Genomic DNA, 21,498 nt, shown 5'->3' with positions numbered 1-21,498 from the left:
ACGCGGCCGACCGAGGTAGCCGCGTTTCAATGGAGGCGAAGTGCAAAAGGCGTTCGGGTGCTGTGCGATGTCAGTGCACGTTAAAGATCCCAATTCAAAATTCAGTGCCATATCTATTACTATACATTCAAATTTACCGCATCCTTTTTTTGTGGGGAAGGGGGGGCGGGGCAGCTGGTGCAGTCATCTGGCGGCATTGGCGAGAAATTTGTCGTATAGCCTCTGAGACTATAGCCTTGTAGCATCAGAGACTTGTGCGGTATCCGAGACTGCATAGACTAATCACTTTAAAAAAATCGCGGATGCGACGTCGAAAGCATGGTTAGAGTGTACTAGAAAGGTCTCTGTAGCATGGTCGAACGTCATATTGGCTTCCTTCAGTGTACCATATGCCATATACTCGCCACTTAACAGCGTTCTTGTTCGCAAAGATGCGTGCCCTACATATGAGTAATGTTTACGTATCGATTCATACATGCATCACAAATTTTTAGGGTTTTTCTGCTCTAAAACTATTTTCTCCATATCATGCTGCAACGATACATTTCTTTCAAATGGAGAATAAGTGAAACCCAAGTTTGAGGCGATAGACTTTCGGTTCGAGGGCTTTTGAAATGCCCGTAGCAAAGCAAAAAAAAAAAAGCTTTGGCTTCAAGTCTGTGACCACTCTAGGTGTGTATGTAGCAAGAAGCACCAGTAATGTCTGATAAAATTTGTTGCTGATGGTGGTTCCAGGCGAAAAATTGCTTGTCCATGTTTATCACTGAATGCATAAGGCAAAACGCATTTGTAACCGAAACCGAATGTACTTTGGAAGAATGTTCACTAGTAGCACATGGCCAATGTTTCCAAAATATTCATTTCCCTCGCATATTTCTACTGCTTAAACCAAGGCGATACTTTTTATTTTCTTTACTTATAAAGTTTGTTCAATTCCTCGCTTATGCAAATTTGTTCTCGCGTGCCTACCGCGATTCAACACCTACAGCCGCCCTTCTCACGTGACGAACTTGGCGCAGTTAGCACAGTTCTCATAACCAGCTGTCGTAACTGTACCCCTGTACGCACAGTATACAAGGCTTCTTGCGAGGATATTAGTAACCTGCGCGATCACCGCAGGGCCGCAGGCCTGTAGGCAGTGTTGCATCGGGACGCAGTTGAATGGAGGCGCCCCTGTAGGCTGCAGACAGCTGCTCGTTTCGGCCTTGACATCTGACGAGTGACTACTGTTCCTGCTTGCTTTGGGTGCCGTACTTCTTGCATGATAGCTGAGCGAGCTCGTCAGGCAGTGCGTCGGAGTCTCTGGTCCGGGAACGGCGATCTGAAGAGAAGACGGTGACCATGACTTGGCGAACGTGCACGATCGTGCTACTTTCCGTCGCGCTGTCGTGCGCGCTCGCCGATGCGATGCCTGAATGTGAGTCACTTTTGATCTCCACCTCAGATGGGAGCCGATCACTCAACGATGACGGCAGTTATTCTCTGTGCCGGTGTTGTGAGAAATTTAAATATGCAGCAATTGTAATGTGAAAGAGAGGCAGGTGTTTAAACTTTTTGGCGGCGCGTAACGCCTATCATGCGGAAGTAACCTAAGCATGATCAGTAGGCCATCAGTGATCTAGGCGCCAAGAGGAACTGTCACGATCGCCTAAATGCTATTTTTAATTATGTAGACGGACTTAACTCGTCCATCCGTTTAAACCATGGACATATACCACAGGTTATAGTTCTTATGCGGAACTTTTCTTGGCGGCGGAAGTTTGTAGGGTGACATAGTGCGAGGCTATGGGGGTCACTTTCTATCCGGTGATGTCACTGCGGGCCGCAGATGTTTCTCTGAAGCGCGATACCGATATGGGCGAAGAAGAGACTTTGCCCAGATACCGATCGTGCGTGTATGTGCGTGTATCTGTGATTTACGAACAGTGCCCGAGTTGTGGGCCGGCGGCGATTACGGCAAAAGCTGCTGCTGCTTTTGCTGTTGCAGCTGCCGCTGCTGACTGGGGTAGCGAAACTCCGGCTTTGTGCTCGCGCAGAGCCCCGCGCGCAGATACCGTGCGCCGAGCGCCCTTGGTTCGTATGAGCTCCAAATGTCAGGCAGTCGCCGTTGGTCGGTGCGAGCTGTCGTGCTGATCGCTCGCTGACAGCCAGCGAACTGAAACCTTTGGACTTTCAGTGTTGCTCTAATGTGCATTGAGGTTTTTGAGTTATTAGTTGAATTAGTGAATTCTATGACTGGAGTGCTTTACCTGACAGTGCGGTCACAATATACTATCTGTCTTCCTTTCATACTTGTCTGCTCTCTTTTCATGAAACTCAGGTGTGTTGTATAAGCCTGTTAATTTTCTTGCAACGTTTTTGATTCCCTTCTTTTGAATTCTGCAGTTTGAAAATTGTTGCGCCTACTGCCGTATACTGTTTTAGTTCAGAAAGTGATTGTGCATTTTTTAAAGCTTTTTTCACAGGTTTACCAGTTGTAAAGTTTTGACATATTTTTTCTCTGATGAGTGCACAATGTTTATATCAGTATTCATGCCTTTTAGTGTATTTTTTTAATGCGGAAAACAGTCTCGTCACTGCCTATATATGTACTGAATGACTGCCCTTTAATCAAATGAACAAATTAGTTGTGAGCAATGTTGTGTTTGCAATAGATGTAGTAGCATGTTTCAGTTTCATTGTTTTCACCCGTAGGTGGTCTTTATGATATGCAGAACACCCTATTTTAATGTTGTCACGTGAGTTGTAAATGTGGTTGCAGTCAAGAAAACTCAAGTACATGTGACATATAGGTGAGAAACAGCATAAAGAAGACACCAGTGCACGTCCTACTGGAGAGAACACAGGTGGTGTTGCTTCCTGCTGCATGCACACTGAATGACCCATGGCCAGTGAAAAATGGTGAAGGAAACTGAACAGAGCGTACAAACGAGCTTTTGGGCAAGTTGTTACTTTGCTTCCACATAACTGCAGCGTAAAAAATTACGAGCACAAAAAAGGGGAGAAACACATACGACACGGACAAAAGCTGCACTCACAACTGATTTTATTTTGCAGGAATGGGAAATATAAAGGTTCCGCCGTGTCTTATGTGTTTCTCCCCTTTTTTGTGCTCGTAATTTTTTACGCTGCAGTTATGTGGAAGAGCGTACAAAGTGGTTAAGACAAATGGAGAACATTCCAAATATTTGCATGATGGAAAGTAAATGCCATAGCTCTGCAAAAACAAGCCGCAGGCTCTCCTTATCAAGTAAAGCCACAATCAATTTGTCTATAAAACGGAGCTATACAGGTGTGGCTAATACTGCACTGCTTGACCTGGTCATTGATTGCCCACTGAAATATGAATGGTACTTATTCCACTGAGTAACCTTAAAGGGTGGTTGCATGTACGAACATTTAATTCGTTGGGGGGGGGAATGGGGACGAAGGGCGCATCTAAAAGTAAACAGAAGGGGGCATTAATAGCTAGCCATATAAGCTGTCATCTTGAATGTAGTTCAGAGATTTTTGTCGGTGTCAAACTTAATGAGCACAAAACTAAATATCTCAGAACTCATCATATTGATGTGTATGTTTGTTGTAGCCAAAATACAGATTTGGTGCAACAGTGTCATTGCCCAAGAGATGTACCAGGACATCACTTGTGTCTCCTTCGAGTAACAACACTAGTGACGTGGCTGTAGTGGTGTGTGACATTGCCCAAAGCAAGTATTGAGGCATTTAGCTACAAGAGTGTAAATATCCAATACATGAGTTGGAAGTTTGGGAACACACTCCTAGATTGCATTTACTGGTGGGGAACAGGTGACTTGATGGCTTGTACCACCATCAGGGTGGCACCCATGTTGGTGACTAGAAGCATAGCACAGTTTATCGCCTCCTGCATGACAGATGCTTGGTAAAAACTGTGGGGTGCACTGTTGTGGCACCCTTTTTCTCACAAGAAAACTTCTAGTACATGCTTTCACTAACAAATGACTATGTATATATGGCATAGACCAGTTAATGCATGAATAAGAGTCGTTAACGGAAAAATTTGAAGGGGACACTTAAGGTGCCGCTTTAAGGGTATGACGTGATAGCGTTTTGGGTCAATTCCGATATATGCAGAAGGTCATTCCCTACTTTACATTCATAAATACCTCGGAGTCCTAATACCCCTCCTGGCACAGTGGTGCAGCGGTTAAGTGATGCGCATATAAGCAATGGCAGGTGCTCCCAGCATTAGGCTTTGTGTTGCCCAGGTTGCGGTTCCTAAACGACCAGTCATTAATTTTGCTACCACCTGCCACTGTGGGCAGTTTGCTTACTATCCGATGGGCAGGTTCTGATTATGCTGCAAGGTCGCGTAACCTAGATGGCCCATCTGCCTCCTGTGTTGCTCTCTGGGCACCACCTGCCAGAGCCGTGCTTGTGAGTTGTCACTCACAACGCTGACATTGACAACGCTGGCACTGAATTTGCTGGACAACGGGGCCTTTAGCGCTATCGCATTAAAATTCCCATGCACTAAGTGCTTCTCTTGGACTATTTATAGGCTTTAAATTGACTTAGCTGTGGCTGCCTTTTGAGGCTTGTTAGTAGCAGCACCTTGGTGAGATGCAAAGGTGTGCACACATAAGATTGCTCAGGTTGAGAGGAAATCTCATCATTCAAACGAGCATGACCTAGCTGCCGTCCTGGCGGAATCTCGTCTTTCAGGATAAAGCAGACAAGGACTTTTGTATTAGCTGTCCCTTCACAGCTTCCATTGATTGTGAGGCCAGCTTTCTTTCATGCTGGTTAATGACACCTTTCTCTGTTTTGTTTGCAGTTTTATTTTTATAGTTCTCTCCATCCTTCTTTGTTGCTCGCCACTCATTCACGGTGCTTGCAACTGGTGGTTGGGTGCTCTTTGTGCTTTCAATAAAAATTTCACTTGCGACTGCAGCACTATCCTTTCTTTCAGAGGGGGAACTGCAGTAAAATAAATGGGCTTTCTTCCACCTTCAGTTGTGCCTTTCACAAGTCATGAGACAATAAATTGAGAAAAACTATGCTTTGCTACTAGTGCTTGGATTCAGCTGAACTGTGAACCACTCAGTTTTCATAGCAAGTGCTTTGTTGAGTATATATGTAAGCTTATCAGTGCAACTGTAAGCCCAGCAGAGTTGATGCTGCTGACAGCTCATTAGATATATAGTCAAACCCTATTAATTCGGATTTCAGTGGACCAGACAAAAAGTACAGAAATATTCAAATGTTAATTATCAGAAAGGACCAAAAAAAGACCATACAAACATGTATGACATAAACATACCTTTATTTTGTGAAAAGTTTCTAATCTGCTCCTGCCAGAAAGTTGTGTGGCAACAGCTATTTTTAAAGTTCTGCCAAATGGTGCAGTGCACGCGCACTGTCAGTGAACCAACATACATGTTCTTGACTCAGGGCATCAACAGCCCTCACCCCCATGTTAAGTAGTGTACATTACACACACACTACTTAACCCCCTAACTAAAATATACATTTTTTTTTAAATGGTACCAAAATGGTCAGTTAGTACCCGTACTGCTATATGTGTCAGCAAACTAAAGAAATTCTTTGGAGAGACCTACTCGCCTTCGTGGGGTGTCAGCCAACACACGACAAGCTGGTCTCGCCAGTATGTAGAGAGCAGTCGGTTTAAGTGAGCCTAGCTCATTCAACTTCACTAGGAGGTTAAAGGGTATAGACAGCAAATTTCACCTGCTTGTTTTCTTCTTTTTAATGATGCGTATGACAGTACTATATAGAAATAACCGCACGGGTAGTAGTTGCCTATGACCCCTGAAGATTTTATAATTGACGTTCTCTCACCAGTTTCAATTTCAATTTTAACAGCTCGGCAGTGGTTATGCCATCAAATGTAAGTTTAGGTCACATGTGGCATAAAGAAAACTGCAGTATAATTCCTGCTTCTTCACTCACTGTGATTCTAGCTCTTGAGGCAGGCTGGCATTAGGGTTGTAGTGAATTAAAACAACATATCGGGAATTATGTCACAGTTCTTTGTGTGACATGCGGCACCTATACTGATCTATTAGAACATAACCATCACTTGGCTGTTCAAACTGAAGCCAAAACAAGTGAGAGAAGAAATTCAATTAGGAATTACTTAGCTGTCGTAGGTGAATAGCAAGTGTTGCTCCATGTGTGCTAATCTCTTACGCATCATTACAAATAACAGAACATGTAGCCAAAGATTTAGTCCCTATACTCCTTTAATGTAAACCAGTTACAGCCTCCATGGTGATGCAAAGAACGCTGGCAACATGATTCGCTATGCGCACACAATGAAGACAAATAAAAAGTGGTGGAGTACAAACGAAACGGCGTCCAGTTGTACCTTTCCGGCTGATTATCTTAGCGAGAAGTATGGTGCCTTTACATTTCGGTTCGGACACCAGCGCCACTCGTGCTTTAGAAGCCAGACTTCTTAGTTGATCACTCACCATTGCCATCACCTCATCTTTTGTGTCCTGCACACATATGAGCTCCACAGCCTGTCCAAATTATCCAAAGCACAGTCAAATTGCACCAAATTAACGAGAATTTCATGCCATAAATTAGTAAATATGTTTGACGGGACGAGTTCAGATGTCCGAATTACCCAGATTTCCAAATTAATGGGGGTCGAATGAATAATGTTTTACTGTGCATCATAGAAAGACAAAAAATTCTACTTCACAGTGTAAAAGATGACAGGTGTGGTTGTGCATTCTAATTATTTGTTGATAGTAATGTGTTCTGGTCCTCCATTGGTTTCTGGCCAACTTATGCTTAGTTCTGCTTTCATTGGTGGGAAGGCTTGTAATTTGGCCTCGCTTTTCAGATTCATTCGACGTGCTCTGCAAGAACGAGTCAGCAGTGCTCAACGTCCATGAGGCAGCCCTTGTGTGGCTCAATACCTCCCAGGACCACTGCCGCGTGCGAGTCCATTTTGCCACTGGTCTCCTTGCCACTGTGGCTTCACTGAACCTGACATCATCACCCAACTGCACCGAAAACTACCTCCGCTTAACTACTGCCAGCAATGTGACCCTGGGAGGACCCTTCTGCGGGTATCAGGCAGACCGTCGCGAGGCCACGCCGGCTCTGCAGGTAACATTCTTCGCACCGCCAGATAACAGCTCCGTCATGCTCGACGTCAATGCCACATCGCCAGAGAGCAGCTTCATACTGGTACTTACAGCATTTACCAATGGTGAGTGTGTGTGGAAAAGTGAAGGAGTACAGTCTGATGCAATTTGAAGATAATGACTTAAGGCAGGGGCTCTGAAATTGTGTTCCATAAAACCCTGGATTCATTGGAGTGCTATTTGGGCTCCCTGAGCGCACAAATACATGCATGCCTTGACCGCCACCTTACCCTCACCTTCTGCCCACTTTATTTTGTGACTAGTCATATATTTATGGCTTATAGCAGACAGTTTCACTGTGCAGACAGTCGTTGCGATTGAGTGTGGTCATTTTTTCGGACAGACTGTGTGTTTTTGCATCTTCTTTGCTTGTGTGTTAGGCAAGAAGGGAGGGGAGTCAAGACGCGAGGAGTTGCTCAGCACCCTTTGAAACCGTTAGAGGGACAGTCTACTGCCGAGGACCAGTATAAAAATACTGGCATTTCCTTGTAGATCCTTCCCTATGATGGCATTAACGACTAGCTCTAATGGTTCTGGTAAAAATTTATAATTTTAAATTGGCGGGCCAGAGCCAACGTACTGTGTCAAAGCATAGCGGCTGCCGAAAAAGTGCATCATAGGCGAACAATGTTGCCTATGGTTGACATCTATATACTTTATGAATTGAACAGAGTACAATACTCAGTGGTATTTTTATGTTTTGTTGAAGAAACTTCGGTTGCACTTACCACTAGTCACCATTCCTTGCATGGTTTAGCTTTGCTTTACAATCATCTCGTCAAATATTTTCAGAAAGGCAGACTGACACTATGCTGCCAGGGGTGCTGCCGGCAATAGTGGTCACTGGCATGTGCTATAGATATCACTAGTTTTATTTTATTGGTAGTATTTTTAAAACAACCTCAGTGCTCTCAGTTGTAGTAGTTCTAAATCAACTATTAATGTCATGCTCATTATTGTCACTGCACGCAGTCGCAGGCAGCAGTTGTCATGTCCATAGAGTTGTATAGAATAGAATGCATTTCATCTTGTAGTCTTTATCAGCTTCCATCTGCGGCATGAACAAATCAGATAAGTTTAACTATGATCAGAGCTTATGCTGAGTCTAATATCGTCGCCATCGCCAGGCATGCCGATGACGCAGCAAAGTAAAACCATGAGCCAAGCAGGCTTAACACATGCTGTCAAATATCTACTCGGTTTAACTGCGTTAAAACTCTGTCACTTTTTTTAACTGTGCCAAGTTCTAAGGAAGTGCCTACATATGATATGCATGATTCTTTTCCTTTATTGCAGCTAGTAGTGGTGGCAGCTGCCCCAGCTATAAGCATGAGTGCGTCAACAAGCGCTGCATTGCCTCGGACATTTTCTGCGATGGCCACAATCACTGTGGTGGAACACAGATCCCTTTGCCCGAACAGTGCCCTAGTGAGTGCTCTTCCAGTTGCCTTTAACGCTTTGTCGCGCTATCGAGGTTTTTCAGCTGTTAGCTGCTGCAAAAAGGGTGCAATAGACTGTGGTCGAGCAGAGTGCAGTTTCTTGTACTTGCAGGTGGTTAAAATTATGTGACATCTTTGGCTGGTTTTCATTGTTTGTCGTGATATAGGTATTTCTTTGACTTGCACACTTCTTTGAAATATTTTTTAGTAAAATATAAATAACACATCTGTAACATGTTTTGCTATAGGCGAGAAGATAAACAAAAGATAGGGGTCCTATTTAAGCTAGTGAACATACTAAGTATGGCAGTAACAATGAGGAATCCTGTCTGAAGTGAGGGGTCATGGTTCTAAGGGGACCACCATTCTGGAAACAATATTTTAGCATAAGCAGGAGTTACGCACGCTAAATTTGGGAAATAGCATGCGCCACGTGAGCGTATCGTAAGGTTTGAGTTGAAAAGCGTTTGGCACTTGTACACTACAAAGCATGCTAATTTTTTACCGCACGCTATTCATGTGCCCATTTTATTAGCACTACATTCTGCAGTGTCAGAACATCGCCTCTGCAATCACTGCAGCATTGGTAGGGCAGCAAGGAACTACTGAGTATAGCTGCGTGTGTTTGTTTGAATGGAGTTTTGCTTGCATGTTATCTTCTTCCAAATGATGCGTTAGACATTAATATGCATGGATCACCCTGTGATATTTGCTCACGACCGCTAAATAATTTATAACTGAATTTCTTCTTGATGCTGTTCCACTGTCGGTGTAATCAACCAAATGATGACTGTGAAGTGTAGTTGGTGGTTAGGTCGTGTGACGCAGAAAAAAAATAAGGCAATATGGCTGTTAATACGTCATATGTCGTCAATCCAGCTCTTGAAGCCGGCTGGCATAAGTGTTGTAGTGAATTAGAATTGCGATAAATTTAAATTGCAGTTGTTTTTTTCTGCCTTGCGTGACCTAAAGGCCAACAACACGTCACAGTCGTCTTTTGGGTTCATTAAGCTTAAACCGAAACAGCATGAGAGAAGAAATTCAGTTATAAATTTATTGGCTATAGGCAAATGCTGTGTAGTGATCCATGTATTTTTATGTCTAACGCATCATTTGAAAGAAAAAAACGCAATTATAATTAGGTGTCTGCATTCCTTTAAAGGGCGACTGTCATACTGGCATGTTTAAAGGGAGAACCCTAGGAAATATTAGCCGGTCTTAAAGGCAAAAAATGTTATTTTGCCAACAGTTGCATTTATCTCATGAATACTCACATGTAAGTCTTATTTACAGCAGTAATAATCTTCGCCTTCTACCATTGAGTTTTCACCAAGAGTTTGTGACATTTAGCGACCTGGCACTGCCTATGTATCATTTCCATTTTTAGATTTCATGCTCTTTACCAAGGTATCACCACTGACTGTTTTCTGGCATTTTTTAATGATGGTAGACTTCCGTTAACACAGATTTTTCGACATGACGAGCATGAGAATGTTTGTTTGTTTTTAATAGACTGAACATATTTGTCTGTTCTCAGTTTAGATAAACTTGCGCGGTTATTGTGACACAGAGTGGGTCTGCTTAGTGGTACTCCAAATTGTACTTGCACCACTCTCGAAACTAGTGAAAACGCAACACTGCAGCACATTTCTAGGTTTAGAGTCATCACAGTCATACGTCTTAAGCAAGAGCTCTGGGTAATATGAACACTATAGAATCAAGCTCTCAATTTGAGGGCTCTCTAGTCCTCCTAGTGGGTACATTGTGTATGGATTTAATCTGGCAGAGTCTGGAACTGTGTGCTTACAATGGTAGGAGGATGGATTACAGTCAACGACCGATTTTTCGGACTCTCTAAGGACCGCAAAAACGACCGAAAAATCAGGCAGTCCGGAAAATCAAAATTTCACCGAAAAAATCACGAACTTATTACCAGTGTTGGCGGCAACGCATTTAAAGTAACAGCGTTACTGGTAACGCGTTACTTTTTTTGGTAACTTAATAGCGTACTTGTTACCGTTTTCGGAACTGTAACGGGTAACATACTTGCGTTAACATTTTTTGGTAACATGAGGTGTCACGTTACCAGTTACCAGTTACCAGCATCGCAAGTTAAGAGGCTCCCTTTAAGCTTGAATTTCATTTTAGTATTGGCGGTGAGTGCAAACGAGGTCTGAAAAATCAAGCAGTCAGTTGCGGTGCGTTCGAAATTTCGGGCGCTCTTATACATTGCTTCTGTGGGCCATGTCGCGGTGCTGCGAAAAAGTCAAGTCTGAATAATCAGGCATCCGAATTTTCCGTTGTCAACTGTACTCCTGTTTATGTTATCGCCAGTCATTGTCTTCCTTCTGAATTGTAGACATCTCAAATTAGTTTATGCCTTGACTGTTGACTGACATGTATTGATGAGTGCCTACCCTCTATCTGCTCAGGTCCCGTGACGTTCGAATCCACCTGGTGGGCCATTGGAACCATCATCTTTGGTGTGGTCTCGCTTCTGCTGCTGTTGCCATGCTTTGTGTGGACTGCACTGCGAGGAGGGCAGATCCAAGTGACCACACTAGTCCTGCCTGGCGCCATGTGCATTTCCAGCAAGAACGGCGGCGACAACGGTGCCAGTGCTGCGGCCACCGCTGACACTTCTCCAACTCAGGAGGCACCTTCTGTGAACGATGCGCCTTCTTTGGACCACCAGCTATCGGTGGAGTGTGCACCAACTACAAGTGACAAGGCACGCCTCGTGACGTCCTGAGGACACATCATCATGTACCCTACGATACTTTGTGCATCCACAGGATAGCTCCTAGTGCTTTCTGAGCATTTGCACTGTGGTATCACATTCTTCTCATGTGACTGCAGTTCTACACTTACCACGTTTCAGGTTTCAAGTTTTTTTCAGCCATGCGAAGCAGACCGCCTCTTCACTGAAGGCAAGTAGCAACTGGACAATCTAACGCTTCATGCGAGGTTGGTCTGTGTTCACCTTACAGCCGTTACCTTAGTTGTATGCTTAAGGTATCATAATCAGTTTTATGGCTTATGAAGCAACCTACTTCTTTTACTGAGCTGTCGCAAAGCTATTACCTTTGGGGCAATCTTTCATTCTATGCGCAGTGGCCTAGAACACCATGTCATTGTTTTTGGCTAATGCCTGAAGTGTCGTAGACACAGAAATTAGATTGCGGAATGTGCAAGTTCGAGAATCGTCCTGCTCGAATATGTTACTTTGACAAACTGTTTATTGTGGACAGTGATATACTTGATTGAAGTACTCAATTTGTACTGGAAGCAATTACTATCATTACATCAGAAATAGTTACTGATCGAAGTGACATATGAAACTGAAGAGTTTGATATCAGCGCTGTTTGACAAAAAATTTGGTAAATATGTACCGTATACACTTAAGCAAGAAAAAGTGGTTAAATGTCTATAAAATAACCTCTGCAAGTTGTGAAAGACAATGGGTGAAAGCCAGACTTTCGAAACACAATCACAGACTTTTAGTTCTTCTGTAAGCTCCTCTTTCCTCATTATTTCATGGATGCTGTACAGCTACAAGTGCAGTTGCTGGAACTCCTGTCAAGGTAAAACTTGAGATGGACGCTGTTTGGTTGGTGTCTTGTCCTGTAACCACCTGTTGTGACTCACAAGACCTTTGTCCCTATTCATGTCACTGTAGAAGCAAATGGGCACCTTTCATATGATGTTTTGCTGGCTCGCTTCCTTTGGCTGTTGTTGAATGACATAGTGTGGTGACATATTCACATACTGCTAATGAGCTTGTGAGATTTTGGGCTGCGGGTAAGACTTTGCAAGACTCTCAGAGACTCTGGTATGCTTGTAGTAGTGGTGCTAGCTTACATTTCTTCAAGTTATTTCACCTGCAAGAGATATATATGTAAGGACAAACTGAAGTTTGGCACATCAAAAAATGTGAAAGCATAGTTTTAAAGTTGTTCACGTCCTGTCCTGTTTGTCTATGTCAGATGATTGAGAAACTTTATCAGTGTCTTGTACTATTAGCCGTTTATCACTGACTGACTGTGCCTTGGAGGATGTAGTCTCACATGGGAAGCTGTTGGACATGAAAGAGCTTAGAAGGGAACTTGTGTTGAATTTTGTCCGAAGACTTTTTACTCAACTTGGTGACTGAGCAAAAGTAACACAAGTTAACTTTTTTTAACATGGACATCGCAGGAAATGCGTGCAGAAGATTTCAGGGCATAAAATTATGAATTCAGGACAATCAATCCACAGCTTGATGTCCTGTTTCAAGGGTATGCTCTGCAGCACATCTTTATGTGCTCGTTTGAGCTCCATTATCGGGACCACTTGTGGAAGTTTCCCTCAAGACCTGTGGGATCACAAACTATCGAATTGTAAGAGCTGGAACACCAGGCAATACAACTTATCCATCTCTGTAGGGGGTGTAGTGCCTTGACTGTTTTTTAGCTTCTAATTTATTAAATGTCAGTAAATGGAATGCCTGTTATGCTCACATCCTCTATATCTTTGCATCACATGGAGACCACAGAGCTAACATTTCATGCATGCATCGGTTGTACGGCTGGTTGTATGCACTTAGGATTGTAGTGCATGAACTGAAAGACTAACAGTAATGTGCAAGGCAATATGTGATGGCTTCAAGAACTGCCTTTTTTTTTTGTTGTCCTTCAGGCTTGAGTTCACCTTTCGTTATCATTTTGATCACAAAAGGTAAAGCCACATGATAAACTTATAGAGAACTTTTTTGTTAATTAGACCAGTCCATCTCGTATCTTCTGAGTGCATCGAAAATGTGGCCAAAGGCATTGCTGTTAACTTTGATGCTGTACGTCAACAAAAGAATGCGAACATTCAGTGGGCAGCCTGCCTTCTTTGAATGCTTTTAATTTAGAATGTCTGATACTGATGTCTAGTGAGAAATAAGTCTGCAGCTTGATACTTTTTCTTAGGAGTAAGTACACTACAACTATCATTATCAGCGTCTAACTTGATCAGTTATGGCCTGAATGTATACTGTTAGTCGTATTTTATCTGGACACCTAGTCTGACTTTGCAGTGTTCCTGTAAAGGTGTGGTTTTGTCCCTGCTACTCTGCATCATTTTGGGAATTGGGCTTGTAAGTGCAGAAATGTTTATAAGGCGATGTTAACTACTGATGTGTTTAGCCTGTTAGCCAGTAATTTGTAACATTTTGTAGGTCATTGTACACCCAGCCGCCTTATGTTTGCCTATTCATCGTCTGACAAAGCGGGAAAAAAGAGCGCATTATAGATACGGTTTTAGTGTGATCATCACATTTTTGTTAGGAGTGGAATTTTGTCGGCCCTGGCAGAATGCAACAACTGTGCTTTGACTTGCCTCACTTGTTTCTGGCTTATGCACTGAAACAATTCATGGGCTTTAAAAAATGTTTTTCTTGTGTGTAAAATACTTGAAATGTTTTGAAGGATTGAAGAAACCCTCGGGGCATGTTTGTTGAGGTTACAGCAATGTTAATGAGGCAAGATTATTTGTGCCGAGTATGAAAGACGCGTAGTATGTGATTGAGTTATGATTGTTTTATGCAGCGTAAAACTACGCTAATGTATTTTGTTCCTTAGAATAATATTATGTGTCATTTTTTTGCATGAACATTTTGTATTTTTAGTGCAGTTGCTAAAAAACTATGCCATTTATCATAAAATTCTTAGTTTAATATTTGCAATGCTAAGTGCTGTTGTATTGAAACATTTTTGATCACTGAACAGCTTAGCGGGCTCATGATCCAAGAATGTCTAATAAATCATCATGAGCAGGATGTTTGACTAAAGTTTTTTTGTGTTTGTGTAATTAAAACATTCAGAATACTGTGCAAACGTTGCTGCACTAGCACTTCATGCTTTTAAGGATGAATGTGGTACTGTAAGGAAAGACAAGTGACAAATTGTTATGGCCTTGGTTGCCCATAAGTTTTCTAAAGCAGTGTTACAATGCAAACCAGCATCTACCTAGTTGTAAAGCATGCACTACTGCATTATAATAAAACAGTGTTTATTTATTTACATAGAGTTGCTAGTGTGCATGAAAGCACTTCAATAATTGCTGGCACCATAGATTCAGAAGTTTTATGAATACAGATTAATAGCTTGTTAATTAGCTCACTGCTGTAAGGAGGAAAACCTGGTGTGTTAGGTTGGAGCGGCAGTTTTGTTTTCAGAGCATCATAAATGTCATGTTCACACTCTTGGGGCTGTATTCTCAAACAAAGTCCTTCTGGCAATACTCCTATTTTGTCATGATATAAAGCGGTGCACAATACCTCACTGTAAAGAAGGGCATCCATGTGTTTGGAAGGTTTCATTGGCACATTCTCTCGAGGATATTTGGTTGTGCGTTTAGAGACCATGTTCTGCCCTAAAATAGAATATGAAGGCTTCTTTAGGTGTGCTAATTGTGCCTTGGAAATTACTAGAGCACCAGCCTAATTAGCATGACCAATGTTTATGGTTTATAGGGGTTTAACGTCCCAAAGCTATCAGGACCAATGTAGCAACTATGCTTAGTCAACTGACAGGCAGCTGTTTTGCTTTAGTGAAAGAAGCCAAGGACAGTTTTGTTCACCTCATTTCTCTTGACTTGACATCTGCATGTGACGCCCTCCCCAAAAATATTTACCTGCATGTACATGCAATAGGCACATGCTATACCTGAAAATGGTTAGTATTAACTCCTGCAGGGAGGGAGGGACAGGTGGCACTCTTTCTGCTATGGCAACAGTGCGCATACAAAATCATACTTTTTAAGCCGGTCTTGCTCTAATGCCTTGTGCCTTTCAGTTTCTTGAATTTAATTTATCATTGCTCCTTGTCTGAAACTTGCACGCTATTTAATCCTAAAAGATCATCAGTATGACTGGGGAGAAACTACTTACCATAAGATCCTGGAGTGCAGTGAGCCGTTTTGCAGCTACTCTTAGTTGTTGCTACTGCGTTAAGATTTAATTTTTTGTAAAAAGAAAATTATAATTACGGCAACAGAAGCCATGCTGGTTGTACTCAGTAACAGCATGATGAAACGCAGACAACACGAAGAAACGACGCACACGAGCGCTGATGAGTTGTGAGCGCTTGTGTGTGTCGTTTCTTCGTGTTGTCCACGTTTCATCGTGCTGTTACACACACGAGCGCCGACTCACAACTTGTGAGTCAGTGCTCATGTGTGTCGCTTTCGCGTTTGTGTTTCATCGCGCTGTTACTGAGTACAATGCATTACCAACTAGCCCGCAACCTTGCTCTTCTGAGCCATGCTGGTTACTGAACGCTGTGTTGTTCAGCTTGTCCCCTCAAAAGAAGCACTGTACTTGAGTTACCTTTTTAGATTCCACTGTGTGTTGTGGGCTACATTCTGTTTTTTAATCACATGTTTGCCTCTGTTACACTGAACTGAGAGGTTGTAAATGTACTGTGCTCTCTTGTTTATACGAAACAGATGTGGAGAAACTTTCTGTGCATGGGCATCATTCTTTTTCTGGTATTCCATTTGGTGAACCTTCCCGACTGCAAGCTAGCAACTTTTCTGGCTGTTGTCTCTGAAGTATGAAGGTGGGTAGATGAGGATCAGTGTGTGATAGGATTGTTATGGCTGTTTCACTTGTTTCCTAACATAAGCCATATTAGCTCAATATGGTGCTCAAGTAAGGTTATGACCAGACACAGTCCTTTTTAGCCTCCCTGCCTTTCAGTCCTTTGCTTTGTCACTATCATCCAGTTAAAAGTGATGGAAATAAAGAGTTCTGGATTAATCCTGCACCTGATTTAATTTAGTGATGAAGCTACTGGTGACAAGGTTTCGCAGTAAGAAAATTTGAAACTTTGAAAGTTTTATTTCAGCAGAAAAAAAAAAGTTGCAATTTTTGGGGAGGGATTCCCAAGGCAATAGGCATCTCTATGGCGCCTGACATGGCCTCGTGACCTTCGCACATGCAGCGCGGCGAAGAACAGTGCAGTTAGAGGTCTTGAAACAAGATAAATGATGACCATCTGACATCAAAACTAATCTAAAAAAAAAACACAGAGAAGCACTACGACCAAAATACATTGCATGCAAGAAACAGCCAACAACCAACAATACAATTTTATATAGAGGAAAAAAAAAGTATGAGTGACCAAGGTATGACTCAGATGTAATGAATACTGCTGTTCACAATATATATATATATATATATATATATATATATATATATATATATATATATATATATATATATATATATATATATATATATATATATTATATATGTCATATATGTATATGACATATATGTATATGACAATGTCATATATGTATATGACATTGTTGTCCAAGTGAGAAGCTTGTGTTTGTAATGAATGATTTGGCCTTTAGCATGTGCTTGATTTTAAGGCATTTGCCATGTGTAACTGCTGCATGGTATAGACTTTGTTTTAACATCATGGAGGCCTGATGTACTATGCACAAAATTCTGGAGGGATCCTTTAAAACACATTTGTTGGTTCGATATTTGCGGCTTTTTTACAGTTCACTTTAAAACTCCCATCACAGGAATTTGATGTCCTATGCAGAAAAAAACTGTAAGCACCTGTTGAAGCACATTTATTGTTTCTGTACTTTACATTTTGTTTAAAGTAGTTTAAAGAAGGATGGTTTCTAACCAGCCTCTCCAAAGAAATCTTCCTGAAGTAGTGACAGTGTATTGTGATATTTTGCTTTCTGACAGATGGCCTGTTGTTCACAGGCAAATGGCTTTTGTTTCATGTTGTTTGCGCTGCATGTGCATGCTGGGTTGACTGTATTTGCTTTTAGTTTATTGTTGTGCAATGTACTAATTGTATAGAAGCACCCAGTTCTTCACATCACCAGCACCGACTGCTTCACTCTAGAAGTTATGTGTCCTGTCATTGTGGGACACCTGTTAGCCCAAAAATACTGAAGCAGCTGCAGTCTTGGTGCTTTCACTACATCTTCAAGCCTGTCAATGCATACTATATACATACCAGCACAGCCCAAAAAGAGATATGCAGTCTGCTTTTGAAATCCTTTGCCTTTCAGTGCTATTCCTAGATGTTGTGGTTAGGTTTCGGTGACCTCTTTTCCCAATGCAGTCTCCAATATGTGCGGCCTTCACCAACAGTATGTGGACCACTTTATGAGCAACAAAAAATCTAGGCAATGTTGAGTGGAACTGCGCAGCTGCCTTTGTGCAGACAAATAGTAAGTTGCAAGTGGCTTGCATACTTTTGATGAAGACTGTATTGCATTTGTGGTTGATATATGCCAATATAGTTGGGCGTGACATAGTTATTAACTGCAATAGCAATCTGGTACTTTTAAATTTTGGAACGGCACATTTTCACACACTTCTTGACAATCATGCTATCGTAGTGGTCTTTCTAGTGCAAGGTGTAAACACTGTAAGGAAAAAAAAAAGAAGAGAGGCATCATAGCATATGTGTTCACTATACATAACTGGCTCTTGTATAACATCTAAGGATCTTGCATGATTTAATGGTAGCGATATAGGAATGCTATCTGATACCTTGAAATTTGATTATTTTCAATTCAGTGTGTAACAGTTAAATAATCATTCTGCAAAAATATTCCACGTTTCAGTGAATGTGCAGGTACTTGCAACAATCTTATAGTTAATTTCACTGAAGATAAGACAAGGCAATTTGAAAGAAATGTATGCATAATATGCAGCAATTAATGGGTCTGCTGGCTAGACAGACTAGTTTACATGGAGCTATATGTCAAGTGTTGGAGACTGTGATGCGTTTAGAATTGTTGATGCAACGATGTATTTATATTTATGGAGGGAATGCATGAATAATGTGACCTGAAAAGTGCATTCTTTGGATGTGTTTTCTTGTAGTGAAGCGATTGGGAATGCAAATTTTTACTTCATTTTATAATGGCTGTTGCTGGCTTTTGTGCTTCAGCATTTCATTTATTGCTTGTTGTGAAATATGAAGCGAATAAATATTTTGTATTACATTTCACTGCGGCATCTTTTGCGCAGCTCTTGTTCTCTGGTCATGGCAGCTTGGAGTTGCTATGCCTTTTGTACACGCATGCCCAATTAGTGTTTCATCCCCCCTTCGGGTTCATATAGCATATAAGACAACACAGCTCCCTTTGTAATTTATGAGATATGTGAGGCTCATGTATGCTTTCGTGTTTACATCCCTTTTGGATTCGCTGTCAAAAGCAGATTTTTTTGTTTCAGGCCAAAATATAAGCCACTAAACCGTGATGAGATTCTCCTGAAGAGATTTTTTTTTCTTTAAATGTTTGTATCTTCTTATTCTGTGTATCATTCGTGTTATTTCAGTGCTTGTAACTTGATTCCTGAAAAAATTATACCCGAATATCTTGCTAAGAATACTAGTTTACGTTTTTTTTTCTGTACTCTCTACAGACTTCCTTTCGACTTTTTCCTGTGGGAAGGGGGTGCACTCGTTTGTCAAGCCAATCTAAGGCTTTTCGGGTGCGCCGCTAACATCACACACTATATTGAAATAGAGGTATTTACAATTGTATTAGGCGTCACTGGCATTCTGGCTCCTCGCAGCGGGAGAGAAATGCCCAATGCGAGAGGAATCAAGCTGAAAAAAAAAAAATTAGCTGCGGTTCAACTACCGAGCTGAGGTTCAACCTGGTTTGAGAGGGAAGGCTGTGGTGTATCGGGCAACTAGGTGCAGCTTGGTGTCTATAACGTTGAGTGCGTTCTGCACAGTAGATAAGCAGTGCGCTCACCGTGCCACCCTGGCAGGTTGCAGTTAATTAATGGTTGGTCACGAGAGGTTGGTCACCCAATGAACGCTGTGGCCTATTATTCTACTGCCTTCTGCCAGTGAATCGAAAGGTCAAAGGTCAAGTGGTGCGACACCATGCGCAATCACATATGGTAAGGCCTATAGCCACACTTGACCTCTGGCTCACTTTAATGTCACCTGGAAATGCACTGCGAAATCAGCTTTACCTAGTGTAGTGAAGGTTTTGCTTTAAAAACGCCGAGCTCTCCCAAAGAGAATATATGCAGTGAACTAGCCGCGTTTTTGCTGCCGACTAGGAGCCGAGAAGGAAGCTGATGCAGCGCTCCACCAAATAATTCCGTCTAGCGAAAAGGCTGAAAAAGTGCTGTACTGGTCTCTGGGCATCAGCAAAAACGTTTCTAATCAGAATAAACGTGTATGCTTTAAAATACTCGCGTACGCGATTTGGTTTTAAAGGCAGTGTCGCTTTGCGCATTGTAGGCATTCTGCATTTTTGCCTACACCCCATGTATGGATGGATAAGGCTGAACCCCTTAAATGGGGCGGTGGCTCAAGCCACCTAGCCATGACTCGTGAAATTTTACTCGTCTTGATTTTAACCACTAATCAGGTAGCCTTACCCTGGTTACGTCTGCCTACTTAAAATCTGTTTTTCCTTCACTGTCCTAAAAACACCAAAGCTTTGAATAAATCAACCCTGCTGATTTCCACTGTAGGGTGATACAGAAAAGTATCAAGTGTTCAGCTGTTCCCTCCTCATCTCCACACGCATAATGTGTCTATCTCGTGGTACGTGACTTGATATGTCTCCGCAAAATTCCCGTACTGGCCTCGAACAACAAAGAGCTTCCCCTACAATTATCGCAGATATTTTCTTTGGCAATTTCCTGCTTAAAGATCCTGTATGTCCTCAGTGCCAATTTCGTCAGCATCCCTGTTTTTCCACAGTGCTCTCTCTGTTCCTTCAACCTTTTTCTTAACCACTAATTGCAGATTTGCCCCAACTACTGTCCAGATATTTGCGTGTCAATTTTCTAGTTCGCTTTCTCCATTTTGTGTCCACATTCTTCATGTAAAAGTATCTGAAAACTTTCCTAGCCCACTGCTTTTCCCCTATTTTTCTCAATCGTTCCTCAAATGCTATCATACTGTTAGCTTCTCTGCTCTCGAACGACGCCCATCCCATATCACCCTGTACCCCCTGATTTGGTGTATTGCCATGTGCTCCCAAAGCTAGCCTCCCTGCGTTACGTTTTGATTTCTAACCTTGCTGGAACATCTGTTCTCATGCACAGGACCGCAGACTAGGAACCATCACTCCTTTCCAGATCCCTCTTACCACTTCGTACCTATTGTAATTCCACAGTGCTCTATTTTTCATGACAGCTGCATTCCTACTAGATTTACTAATTAAATATTTTTCATGCTCTTTCAGATAATCAGCACCGGTATTTATCCACATACCAAAATACCTGTACTTATCCACTACTATAGCGCGAACTCCTGTATACTACGCTCACCGCCCTCATCATTAAATGTCATGACTGCAGATTTTTTTTTACTAAACATGAAACTTAATCTCCCTGTGTACCGCAGATGTCTATCAACTTCTGCAAATCTTCCTTGTTGTCAGTCATTAGCAGTATATCATACACGTACATTAGTCTCAGTAATGACTGTTTAATCCATTCTCCTTGCTTGAAAAAAAGAAAGGTTGAAGCCTAGTCCGCTCCTCTCTAGTTTGGTCTCTAACCCTTGTAGGTACAACATGAACAAAATTTGGAGGACGCTAAAGCGTCAGATCAGGACGCGACAGCATGTTGCAGGGTTGCCAAGGGATCCACGGAACACCATCGTCCGGTGCCACCCCTTGCCCCGGACATTTTAAAGAAAGGCAACATATCTTGGTGGGCACCGGAACCGCGCGCCGTAAGGGAAGGGACAAAGGAGGGAGTGAAAGAAGAAAGGAAGAATTAGAGGTGCTGTAGTGGAGGGCTTCGTAATAATTTCGACCACCTGGGGATCTTTAAAGTGCACTCACATCGCACAGCACACGGGCGCCTTAGCATTTTGCCCCAAAATGCCTTAATTAGCGC

At 42.1% G+C, this 21,498-nt stretch overlaps 1 protein-coding gene across 1 annotated transcript; it reads left to right on the top strand.

The window, feature by feature from the left end:
- Positions 1–1,024: 1,024 nt before the first annotated feature.
- Positions 1,025–16,389, top strand: LOC144110705 (uncharacterized). The gene is made up of 4 exons (XM_077643762.1): positions 1,025–1,417; positions 6,857–7,228; positions 8,460–8,591; positions 11,035–16,389. The coding sequence occupies exons 1-4, from the start codon at positions 1,342–1,344 to the stop codon at positions 11,352–11,354; spliced, it is 900 nt and encodes a 299-aa protein (XP_077499888.1). The 5' UTR covers positions 1,025–1,341; the 3' UTR covers positions 11,355–16,389.
- The last annotated feature ends 5,109 nt before the right edge of the window (positions 16,390–21,498 follow it).

This window comes from Amblyomma americanum, chromosome 11, assembly GCF_052857255.1.
Source record: "Amblyomma americanum isolate KBUSLIRL-KWMA chromosome 11, ASM5285725v1, whole genome shotgun sequence".
Taxonomy (NCBI): Eukaryota; Metazoa; Arthropoda; class Arachnida; order Ixodida; family Ixodidae; genus Amblyomma; species Amblyomma americanum.
Note: the sequence above shows the minus strand (reverse complement) of the source record. Positions and strands in the feature narration are given on the sequence as shown.

Bases quoted from the DNA above. Each gene is read 5' to 3' on its own strand.
- LOC144110705 (XM_077643762.1), top strand. From the start codon at position 1,342: ATGACTTGGCGAACGTGCACGATCGTGCTACTTTCCGTCGCGCTGTCG. The intron at 7,229-8,459 runs GTGAGTGTGTGT...CCTTTATTGCAG, and splicing joins ACTTACAGCATTTACCAATG to CTAGTAGTGGTGGCAGCTGC. The intron at 8,592-11,034 runs GTGAGTGCTCTT...CTATCTGCTCAG, and splicing joins TTTGCCCGAACAGTGCCCTA to GTCCCGTGACGTTCGAATCC.